General features: G+C 45.1%; 1 protein-coding gene across 4 annotated transcripts in view; it reads left to right on the top strand.

The window, feature by feature from the left end:
* Nucleotides 1-12,162, top strand: part of LOC137432262 (DENN domain-containing protein 5A) — a 101,910-nt gene that overhangs the window by 74,852 nt on the left and 14,896 nt on the right. For all 4 annotated transcript variants that reach the window (XR_013624240.1, XM_068124039.2, XM_068124040.2 and 1 more), the window contains exons 10-11: nt 784-903; nt 2,055-2,207. Coding sequence is in view for 3 of the 4 variants with exons in the window: in XM_068124039.2 (XP_067980140.2) it covers nt 784-903; nt 2,055-2,207 (273 nt within the window). In the remaining variant the exon portion in view is untranslated. The remainder of the gene's footprint in view (nt 1-783; nt 904-2,054; nt 2,208-12,162) is intronic.

Genomic DNA, 12,162 nt, shown 5'->3' on the forward strand with positions numbered 1-12,162 from the left:
CGATGTCTTTCGCAAAGAGTAGGTGAGCCATCCCCGGCACCATAGCCAAATTCCAAATTCCTGCCCTAAACTTATTCAAACGTTAGGCCTGGCCAGCTGGTTCGTGAAATAATTTGGCCAAGCTTCCCCCGGCTAACCCCGCAATGATGTGGGAATAATTGTGGACATTAAAGAAGAAGTTGAAGCAGACAGTATGGCATGAAAGTCATGGGGATTAAAATAAGGTGGAAGGTTGAAATGGATGAATATAAAAATAGCCCTAACCCTAACCCTAAATGAAGTGATTGTTTGTGATTTATAAATAAGACTTGAAATTGATTTATTATTTATTTAATGTAAAATATGATATCGGGGCCAACAGCATACCCCAGAGGTTTCATACTCACCCGAGTCTTCTTTTGTGACTGTTTTCGGGCCTGATTATAAACTCGCATTGTGATCATTTGTAGGCCGTGCATTTCATTATTGAGTGCGTAGTCCTTTGGAGATGTTGAGTCAATTATTGGCATATTCCCCATGATATGATGCATGTCAAAATAGTGATTGTGTGCTGATACTTGAATGAATTGCTGATCAAATCTGAGGTGGTGGGTGTGGGCACTGCATTAATGTTTCTTTGCCCCCGTAAGTGATGTAGCAAGGGCCTGCGCACGCATAGGAAGCCAGATTTTGTAAAGAAGGTGTATATGCAGCACAGCATTACAGAATAAATTTGCACAAAATGAGACTGGGTCAATGACTGAGCTTCCTCCTCTTCTCTTTCTGGTGCTGCACTTCATACAGGCAACAAGGGGCCTCAATAAAGGTCTTCGACAGCCTAAGCTCTCTGACCTGTCACCATCTGTGTTCGCTCAGACAAATTGGAAGTTTGTTGAGGGTTTGCTCAAGGAATGTCGCTTCAAGGTAGAGAAATGTCTTTCCTCTATCATGCTTAAAGCCTCCTGTGTGTCGTTTCATTGTTTTATGTCCACCAATACCACATTGTTGTCCTTCTTGTGTTTTGTCTGTGTCCCTTATCCATTTTCTTGTTGATTTCTCTCTGCTTAATCGTTTGAATGTGGACACTTGCTGTCCGTTGCGTTGCTCTTTCACAAGCCATGATCTCTGTTTAAAATAAATAAATAAATAGTCTATGCTTGGGCCATGATATGTAGAGCAGGGGGTCAAGACATAAATATGTAAATTTGTAAAAGTGGGTCATCATTCTTTAAAAAAAGTTTTTAATTTTATTTTGTTTTTCACAGTTGATGCTTGAATTATTTAAAGCAGGAAATATTGTGATTGAACTACAACCCTGGTAAAGCTGTGTTTGTAAAGTCATTTTCATCTTCAGATACAATTTATTGGCTTAAAGATGTGAAATGACAGATGAAAGTATATAAAAATTTATTTTAGGGTTTCAAACTGCTTATCACAGGAATTTTAGAAAACAACCATCAGGCAGAACTTATCGATTATGAAATGGAACCTGTAAAAATAACCTCAGCAAGGTGAAGACGAAGGACTTATTTATTTACTCCTGATATGTGAAATACCCTGCAATTCAGGCCGAAAGAAAACAATTATTTTAAAACGCCGGCTGCATTTCCCATCCAATCGTCATGTAACTTGGTTAAAACATTATCCATGGGCGGGTGCTCCGATGTTGAAAGTTCAGTGTCAAGCGGTTGCAGAGAAAACTAATTTATAGCAAATAAAAGTGAAAACATGAAGGTGGAAGAAAAAAACCTGAGGGTCTCGGCCGACGTTCCACAACACGGTCAAGGATGGCTGTGAATGCCTACTACGATTTTGATACAAAATCTTTAAGCTTGTGGAAGAGCGAGGTGACAGATGGTAGAAAGTAACGCTTTAACAGTATGATAGCACGTGTGCAATGAGGGGGATAAACAAACAGTAAGAGGTGAGATCTAAAGGAAAAATGGCAACTTGCAAATAGTTGGGGTGAAGTACGGGCGTGTTGAGGATGTAAAAGATTACTGGTCAGGATGGAGGATAATCTGGGTACATTCCGGGGAATTTAAAATTGAGGCCATGTTCCCATTGATTTTCAGACAAAACGCATGCTCGTGGAAAAAATGGGCCAGGAGGCTGTGGATTTGGGCCATGGTGAAGTGACACTGACTGGAGTGGAAGAAAGCACCCTCATTGCGAGCCTCTGTGACCTGCTCGAGAGAATCTGGAGTCATGGGCTGCAAGCTAAGCAGGTTCGGTTTAATTTCCTATATATACAATGCTGTTTGCTAAATATACAATGTTGTTGTTTATTTACATCAGAGAGGTGATGATTCCAATAAACGGTTCTGAATGAAACTATGATTGAAAGAAAGTGGATAAAGCAGGAAATTTGACTTTTGGATAGTGTAGTGCAAAGTCTATTGCTTATGCACAACCTTTCACCATGACATGTACAGTGCCTTCAGAAAAGATTCACAGTCCTTGACTTTTTCACATTTTGTTGTGTTACAGCCTGAATTTAAAATGGATTTAATTGAGATTTTTTTGTCACTGATCTACATATAATACCCCATAATGTCAAAGTGGAATTTTGTTTTTAGAAATTTTTACCAAATCATTCAAAATGAAATACAAAAACATCTAATTTACATAGGTATTCAAACCTCTGGGGCAATTCTTCGTAGAAGCGCCTTTGGCAGCGAGTCTTCTGGGGCCTTTGGCAGCAGCTTTGAGTCTTCTAGAGTATGACTATCAGCTTTGCACATCTGGATTTGGGGAGTTTCTCCCATTCTTCTATGCAGATTTGTTCAAGCTCTGTCGAGTTGGATGAGGAGCGTCGGTGAACAGCAATCTTCAAGTCTTTCCACAGATTCTCAATGGAATTCCAGTCTGGGCTTTGGCTGGGCCACTCAAGGACTTTCACGTTCTTGTTCTGAAGCCATTCCAGTGTTGCTTTTGCTGGCAGTATGCTTGGGACCATTGTCCTGTTGGAACACAAATATCCGCTGCAGTCTGAGGTCTTTTGCACTCTGAAGCAGGTTATCCTCAAGGATTTGCCTGTATTTGGCTCCTTTCATCGTTCTCTCGAACCATACGTCTCCCAATCCTTTCTGCTGAAAAGCATCCCCATCGCATGATGCTGCCACCACCATGCTTCACAGTAGGGATGGTGTTAGTGGGTCATGAGATGTGCTCAGTTTCTACCAGATGTAGGTAGCACTTTGCATTCATGCCAAAAAGTTCAATTTTCGTCTCATCAGGCCACATAATATTTTGCCTCATGCTCTGAGTCTTTCACGAGCGTTTTTGCAACCTCCAGGTGTGCTGTCATGTGCCTTTTTCACAGGAGTGGCTTCAGTCTGGCTACTCTCCCATAAAGCCTAGATTTGTGAAGTGCTGCCACGACTGTTGTCCTTCCAGCAAGTACTCTCATCTCAGCCAAGGAACTCTGTAGTTCTGTCAGAGTGGACATTGGGTATGGGTCACCTCCCTGACCAAGATCCTTCTTGCCTGATTGCTCAGTTTGGTCGGATGGCCAGCACTAGGAAGAGTCTGGATTGTTCCATATTCTTTCCATGTCCGAATGATGGAGCTCACTGTGCTCTTGGGAACGTTCAACACTCTAGAAATTGTTGGACACCGTTCCCCAGATCTATGCCTCCTCACAATGCTATATCGGAGTTCTACGGACAGTTTCTTCGACTTCACGGTTGAGTATCTTCTCCGGCATGCACTGTGAACCGTGCGACCTTGTATAGAAAGGTGTGTTTCTTTCTTAATCATGGCCAATCAATAATTTATTTGGCCACAGGTGGACTCCAATCAGGTTTTCGAGACATCTCAAGGATGATCGAAGGAAATTGGATGCACCTGAGCTCAATTTCGAGTGTCATAGGAAAGGGGTTGAATACTTATTGACTCAAGACATTTCAGCTTTTCATTTTTAGTTATTTTGTAAACATTTCTAAAAGAGAAAATTCCACTTTGACATTATGGGGTATTATGTGTAGATCAATGATGAAGAATATCTCGATTTAATCCATTTTTAATTCAGGATGTAACACAACAAAATGTGAAAAAAGTCCAGGGGTGTGAATACTTTCTGAAGGCCCTGTATGTATAAATAATGTGTGTGCGTATATATATATATATATATATATATATATATATATATATATGTGTGTGTGTGTGTGTGTGTGTGTGTGTGTGTGTGTGTGTGTGTGTGTGTGTGTGTGTGTGTGTGTGTGTGTGTGTGTGTGTGTGTGTGTGTGTGTGTGTGTGTGTGATCCACCACGCGGTAACCTGGGTTGCCCCTTAATTTTTAATCATTTTACATAATTAATTAATCTATTTTAGGGGGAGTGTAACCTGGGTTTGCATGATAGGAAAATCCTTTGTGACACAAAGTGTGTACCCGGTGTGAACTTTGTGTCCGGTGTGTACCCCAGTTTAGAATAGGTACACCGTATCCCTGCGTGTCGTAAGAGGCGACTAAAAGGGGGTTGGGGTCAGGAAGGGCATCTGGCCATAAAAACATTGCCTCAAAAAGAGAACCATGACAATTACAACTACATATGGGCAGGGTACAGCCCGAAGTACCCCGTGGGGGACCCCACTCCCTCTCGTCAAAACTCAAGGTGGGGAACCCGATCGAAGCAAGGGTGGAAATCACTCCATTTATGACGACGAAACGTCTGATGCCCCACGTGGAGATCGGTTTCTGAGGTTTGGGACATGGAATGCAGGGACAATGACAGGGAGATCAGGAGAAGTGGTGGAAGTATTGGTCAGAAAAAGAGTGGACATATGTTGTGTGCAGGAGACGAGCTGGAAGGGAAGTGGTGTGAGAATGGTGAAGGGTAGGCAGGGACAGAAATACAAGTTTGTGTGGCAAGGGTGCCCAGAAGGCGTGCATGGTGTTGGTGTCCTGTTTTCTGAGGAGTTTGTAGACAGTGTGGTGAGTGTGACGAGAGTGAGTGAAAGGTTGATGATGGTGAAAATGATGATTGGAAAGCTCTTGGTGAATGTCATCTCGGGATATGCTCCGCAGGTTGGTCGGAGCGATGAAGAGAAGGACAAGTTCTGGTGTGCAATAGAGAAGCTGATGGAAAACGTGAAAGATGAGGAAGTTGTTGTGGTAGGAGGAGACCCAAATGGACATGTGGGAAGGAGTATGTACGGTTTTGAGGGAGTTCATGGGGTTTACGGATATGGTGTGAGAAATGGAGAAGGTGAAAGGATTTTGGAGTTTGCTGATGGAGCTGATTTGTTGATTTGTAAAACTCAGTTCCAGAAAGAGGATAATAAGCTTGTTACATACACGTCAGGTGGGTCGACGACAACCGTTGACGACCTGCTGGTGCGTAGGCGAGATAGGGGGCACCTCCGGGACACAAAGGCGATCCCGGGGGAGGAGGCTGTTTCACAGCACCACTTGGTTGTCTGCGACATAAGGGTGAAAGGTGTGAGGAGAGCTCGGCGGGTGAAGTACCAACCGAGAATGAAGGTGTGGAGGTTGAAAGAGGTGACAGTGAGGGAGGCATTAAAAGAGAGGCTGAGTATGGCAGAGGATGATGTGGTTGAGCTTGAAAGTGGTTGGATGTCAATGAAAGATAGTCTGTTTTGAGCCGTTGGTGAGGTATGTGGATGGACAAAAGGACCACCGAGGCACTCGGAAACATGGTGGTGGGATGATGGAGTTGGAAAGAAGATTGACGAGAAGAGGAAGAAGTTCAAGGAGTGGCAGAAGGCGAAGGGTATGGGGGCAAAAAATGCAGGGCATGAAAGTTATAAGGCAGCCAAGAAGGCTGCAAAGAAAGAGGTAACAAAGGCCCAGGAGGCATGTAGGAAAATGTTCGGAGAACGCTTGGATTTGGAACAAGGTCAGAGAGCGGTATTCAGTATTGCAAAGCCGATAGCGAAAGAGAGGTGTAATGTGATGGGGGTGAGTTGCTTGAAGGATGAAGTGGGACAAATCGTTGTGGACCCAGATGGAATTACAGGAAGATGGAAGAGATATATGGAAATACTGTTGAATGCAGAGAATGAATGGGATGGCAACATAGAGAGTAACCCAGTTTTAGGACCGGCAGAGAAGATAAGAAGTTGAGGAAGCGATAAAAGCAATGAAGAGTATAAAAGCGGGAGGGCCGACGGGAGTTGTGGGAGATATGTTGAAGGCAGCAGGAAGTTGGGGTGTGAAGAGAATGACAGAGATCTGTTGATCTGGTGGTGAAAGAAGGCCGCATTCCAGTTGATTTTTTTTTTTTTTTTTTTTTTTTTTTTTTGTATACAAGATCGAGGCTCGTGAAAGAGCGAACATTAATCACACAGAAAGACAAACCGACACATAAAACATATAACATCGGGAGCGGTAGACACGATGGGGAGAGAGGGGGAAGGACACAAACACAACATTTGAGAGCAGGGACCGAGAGACATGGAGACATCGAGAGATCTGAGAGAGGGCGAGGGCTTTGGGGGGGGGGGGGGGGCATGGGAAGGGGGCGGTGGGAGAGGTATAAAACATATGGACACTGCCAGGACTTCCAGGAAAGAAGTTGGAATTTCAAACAAGGTGGATCTGGGGTGAATTAGCGGGGGTAGAAAAGATCAAGGTTTTGGATGGGGGAAGATAAGAGATGGTGGTGAACAGCTGTTTTAAAGACCTGGAGGGAGGAGTGGGATTGAAGGGAGTGAGGGAGTTTGTTCCAGAGGCGGGAGAAAAGAGGAATGAAAGAGTGAAGGTGAGCAGAGAGCCGAGATTTCGGCAGTTTAACCATCAGAGGGTTGCTGGCAGATCTTGTGCGACCTGTAGGAATATTTGGGGGACAGAGCACAGAGAGAGCTGGGGGTGCAAGGCCGGAGAGGAGTCGGTAGAAGACAGAAAGACCACCTACCTGCCTGCGGTGAGTGAGTGAAAGGCCCTCAGAGATAGCTTCATCGCGGGAGATTCCAATAATTCTGAAAGCTTTGGTTTCAACAGCGTGAAGCCGAGCTAGGTGTGAGGCAGGAGCACCGGCCCATAGGGGAGAACAGTATTCCATTGAGCTGCGGATGAAAGCCTTGTATGTGGTGAGGAGCTCAGGTGTGCCTAGGAAGGACTTCGCACGACGGAGGATGCCCAGTCGGCGACTGGCTTTGGAGGCCAGCTTGGAAATGTGGTTTTCCCAAGAAAGATCATGGCAGATAGTGAGACCCAAAATCTTGAGCGACAGAACTTCTTGGAGAGGATTGTTGAGAAAGTAGATGGGAGGGTTGTCCAGTCGATCTTTTCGGAGAGACATAGTAAGAGTGTGAGATTTGTCAGGATTGAAAGACATGTTCCACTTGTTTGACCAGTCTGTGATTTTGTCCAGGTCTTCAGAGAGTGAGGAGGCAGCAGACTGCCGATCTGAGGGAAGAGGAATGGAGCGGCAGAGAGTGGAGTCATCAGCAAAGAGATAGAGAGGATTTTCGAGAGAGTCAGAGAGATCATTGATGAAGACCAGAAAAAGCACGGGGCCCAGAACACTGCCTTGGGGAACTCCAGCCTGAACAGGAAGAGGAGATGAGAGAAACCCATTCAGGGCCACACGTTGACGACGACTAGAGAGGAAGTCCGCCAGCCATGCGTGGAGATTTCCATGGATACCAAAGGAGGAGAGTTTGGTGAGCAGAGCGGGGTGCCAGACCGTGTCGAAGGCACGTGATATGTCGAGGGAGACAGCTCTAATTTCCTGTTTGGCATTGAGGACCTCCATCCATTGTTGAGACAGCAGAAGCAGCATGTCCAGAGTAGAGTGACCTGGTCTGAAACCAAATTGATGATCAGAGATCAAGCCATTGGAGAAGAGGAAAGATTTCATATCCGAAGCAATGATGGATTCCATGACTTTGCTGATAATTGGGAGAAGGCTGATTGGTCTGTAGTTGCTAGGATCTGTTTTTGCACCTTTTTTGTGCAAAGCGGTGATGTTGGCTGATTTCCAAGCAGATGGCAGTTGACTTTGAGCAAAAGAGAGGGTGAAGAGAACAGAGAGAGGGTGAGATAGAGCAGCAGAGCAGGATTTTAGGACCCGTGGGCTGATGCCGTCGGGTCCAGTTGCAGAATCAGAGACGAGGGTTGACAGAAACTTTTCCACCTTGTCAGGAGGAAAGGACACGGAGTCCAGGAGCAGCAGGGTACGACTGGGTATGGTGGGTACAGAGAGGGATGGGTTTGGGACACAAGATTTAGAGGCAAACACAGAGTTGAGGCATTCAGCTTTTTCACAGATTGGGAATTGAGTACCCTCGTCCCTCTATACAAGGAGAAAGGTGACCCTCTGGACTGTGGCTCGTGTCGAGCGATAAAGTTTTTGATGGAATGAAGGTATTGGAAAGGTTGTTGGAGAGGAGGATAAGGAAGAAAGTGAAGATTGATGAAATGCAGTTTGGATTTATGCCAGGAAGAGGAATGACAGATGCGCTTTTTATGGTGAGGCAGTTGCAGGAGAAGTACATGGAGAAGAGGAAGAAGTTGTTTCTTGCGTTTGTTAGTCTCGAGAAAGCATTCGATAGGGTTCCACGTGAAGTAGTGACATGGGCATTGAGGAAGTTAGGAGTGGAGGAATGGTTGATCAGAGTCGTGATAGCAATGTGCAAAAGAGCACGCCCAGCTGCAAGGACGAAGGACGGGAACAGTGGTGAGTTTGAGGTGAAGGTGGGAGTGCATCAGGGGTCGGTACTAAGTCCACTACTATTTGTCGCTGTGATGGAGGTGCTGGCTCGGAACGTAAAGGAGGGTTTACCGTGGGAGTTGTTGTATGCAGATGATCTGGTGTTGATTGCAAAAAGTATGGATGGACTGAAGGCAAAGATGAACAAGGGGAAGGAATGTATGGAGACAAAAGGTCTGAAGGTGAATATCGGAAAAACGAGGGGTTATGGCAAGTGGTGAGGTGGAAAGAACTGGAAAGTGGCCGTGTGCTGTGTACAGGAAGGGTGTTGGAGTGAATTCCATTCAATGTACAATGGGCGCTGAGTGGGTTCATCAAAAATGTAGTGGTTTGAGATGGTCATTAACCAGTGTGGCAGCTACATTCAAGTGTAAGGTGTTCAAAGAGGGAGCTGCAGATGGAAGAAATGTTGAGTTCGATCTTGGAGACGGCGTGAAGCTGGAAGGTGTGAAAACATTTTGTTACCTAGGAGATATGCTGAATGGAGAAGGTGGATCAGACTCGGCAACGGTTGCTGGAGTGAGATGTGCATGGAAGAAGTTTCGGGAACTGAGTGGCGTGCCGACGAGGAGGGGAGTGTTGTTGAAGCTGAAGGGAAAGGTGTATGGTGCATGTGTGAGAAGTGTTATGATTTATGGGAGTGACACATGGGTAATGAACGTAGAGCAGCAACGAAGGCTGGAAAGGGTGGAAATGTGAATGGTTCGGTGGATGTGTGGCGTATTGTTGAGAGAGAGGAAGACAAATGATGAATTGCGAAAGATGATGGGAATGGAGCCTGTGATGGATGCTGTGAAGAGAAACAGGTTGAGCTGGTTTGGTGATGTGTTGAGGAAGGATGAAAGTGACTGGTTGAGAAGAGTGATGGAAATCCTGACAAATCTTTCAATCCTGACAAATCTCACACTCTTACGATGTCTATCCATAAAGACCGACTGGACAACCCTCCCATCCACTTTCTGAATAATCCTCTCCAAGAAGTTCTGTCGCTCAAGCTTTTGGGTCTCACCATCTGCCATGATCTTTCCTGGGAAAACCACATTTCAAATCTGGCCTCCAAAGCCAGTAGCCGACTGGGCATCCTCCGTCGTGCGAAGTCCTTCCTTGGCACACCTGAGCTCCTCACCACATACAAGGCTTTCATCAGCAGCTCAATGGAATACTGCTCTCCCCTCTGGGCTGGTGTTCCTGCCTCACACCTAGCTCGTCTTCACGCTGTGGAAACCAAAGCGTTCAGAATCATTGGAATCTCCCCCGATGAAGCTAACTCCAAGGGCCTTTCACTCACTCACCGCAGGCAGGTTGGAGGTCTTTCCGTCTTCTACCGACTCCTCTCTGGCCTTGCCCCCCCCAGCTCTCTCTGGGCTCTGTCCCCCAAATATTCCTACAGGTCGCACAAGATCTGCCTGCAACCCTCTTATGGTTAAACTGCCAAAATCAAGACTCTCTGCTCACCTTCACTCCTTCATTCCTCTTTTCTCCTGCCTCTGGAACAAACTCCCTCACTCTCTTCAATCCCACTCCTCCCTCCAGGTCTTTAAAACAGCTGTTCACCACCTTCTCTTGTCTTCCCCCATCCAAAACCTTGATCTTTTCTACCCCCGCTAATTTCACCCCAAATCCACTTTTTTGAAATACCAACTTCTGTCCTGGCAGTCCTTGGTGTCCTTGTGTTTTATACTCCCCCCCCCCCCCCCTTCCAACGCCTCCTCCCCCCCAAGCCCTCTTCCTCCCACACATCTCCCGATGTCCCTGCTCTCAAATGTTGTGTTTGTGTGCTTCCCCTTCTCTCCCTATCTTGTCTACCGCTCCCTCTTTTTATATATTTTGTTTGTCTGTTTGATTTGTTTGTGAAATAAATGTTAGCTCTTTCACGAGCCTCGATTCTGTATACAAAAAAAAAGAAAAAAAAAAAGAATGTTGAAAGAAGTCGAGGACGGGGAAGACAGAGAAAGACTTGGCTAAAGATGGTCGAAGAAGAAATGCGGGCAACTGGGTTAACAAGGGGAGATGCAGAAAATAGGGCAAAATGGAGAAGATTGTCATGGGGACCACAAAGCTAACCCCCGCTCGTATGTATGTATGTATGTATATATATATATATATATATATATATATATATATATATATATATATATATATATATATATATATATATATATATATATGTATATATATGTATATATATGTATTTATATATATATATATATATATATATATATATATATATACATACATACACACACACAGAAGGTCCGACAATAAAGCTCCAGGATTAAAGCAGTGGAAAATTTTATTGCAAACGCACCAATTATGTTTGTGGTGTCCTTCATAGTAATCTCCCTGAGAGTCTATACACAGTTGGCAACATCGCTGCCATGCTTCAAAGCACCTTTGGAAGTCGTTGTCTACAACAGGCATTTTAAAATGCCATTTTCCCTGTAAGAGCGGGGGTTAGCCTTGTGGTCCCCATGACAATGTTCTCCATTTTGCCCTATTTTCTGCATCTCTCCTTGTTAACCCAGTTGCCCACATTTCTTCTTCGACCATCTTTAGCCAAGACTTTCTCGGTCTTCCCCATCCTCTACTTCCTTCCACATTCATTTCCATCACTCTACTCAACCAGTCACTTTCATCCTTCCTCAACACATGACCAAACCATCTCAAACTGTTTCTCTTCACAGCATCCATCAAAGGCTCTATTCCCAACATCTTTCGCAATTCATCATTTGGCTTCCTCTCTCTCAACGATTGTCCACACATCCACCGAACCATTCGCATTTCCACCCTTTCCAGCTTTCGTTGCTGCTCTATGTTCATTACCCATGTCTCGCTCCCATAAACCATATCACTTCTCACACATGCAGCATACACCTTTCCCTTCAGCTTCAACGACACTCCCCTCCTCGTCAGCACGCCACTCAGTTCCCGAAACTTCTTCCATGCACATCTCACTCGAGCAACCGTTGCCGAGTCTGATCCACCTTCTCCATTCAGCATTTCTCCTAGGTAACAAAATGTTTTCACACCTTCCAGCTTCATGCCGTCTACAAGATCCAACTCAACATTTCCTCCATCTGCAGCTCCCTTTGTGCACACCTTACACTTGAATGTAGCTGCCACACTGGTTAATGACCCTCTCAAACCACTACATTTTTGATGAACGCACTCAGCGCACATTGTACATTGAATTGAGTTCACTCCGACACCCTTCCTGCACATAGCACATGGCCACTTCCCAGTTCTTTCCACCTCACCACATGCTTTACCACTTGCCATCACCTTTGTTTTTCCGATATTCACCTTCAGACCTTTCGTCTCCAGACATTCCTTCCACTTGTTCATCTTCTCCTTCAGTCCATCCATACTTTTGCAATCAACACCAGATCATCTGCATACAACAACTCCCACAGTAAACCCTCCTTTATGTTCCGAGCCAGCACCTCCATCACAGCTACAAATAGTCGTGGACTTAGTACCGACCCCTGATGCACTCCCACCTTCA

Source organism: Myxine glutinosa, chromosome 8 (assembly GCF_964187855.1).
Source record: "Myxine glutinosa chromosome 8, kmMyxGlut1.1, whole genome shotgun sequence".
Taxonomy (NCBI): domain Eukaryota; kingdom Metazoa; phylum Chordata; class Myxini; order Myxiniformes; family Myxinidae; genus Myxine; species Myxine glutinosa.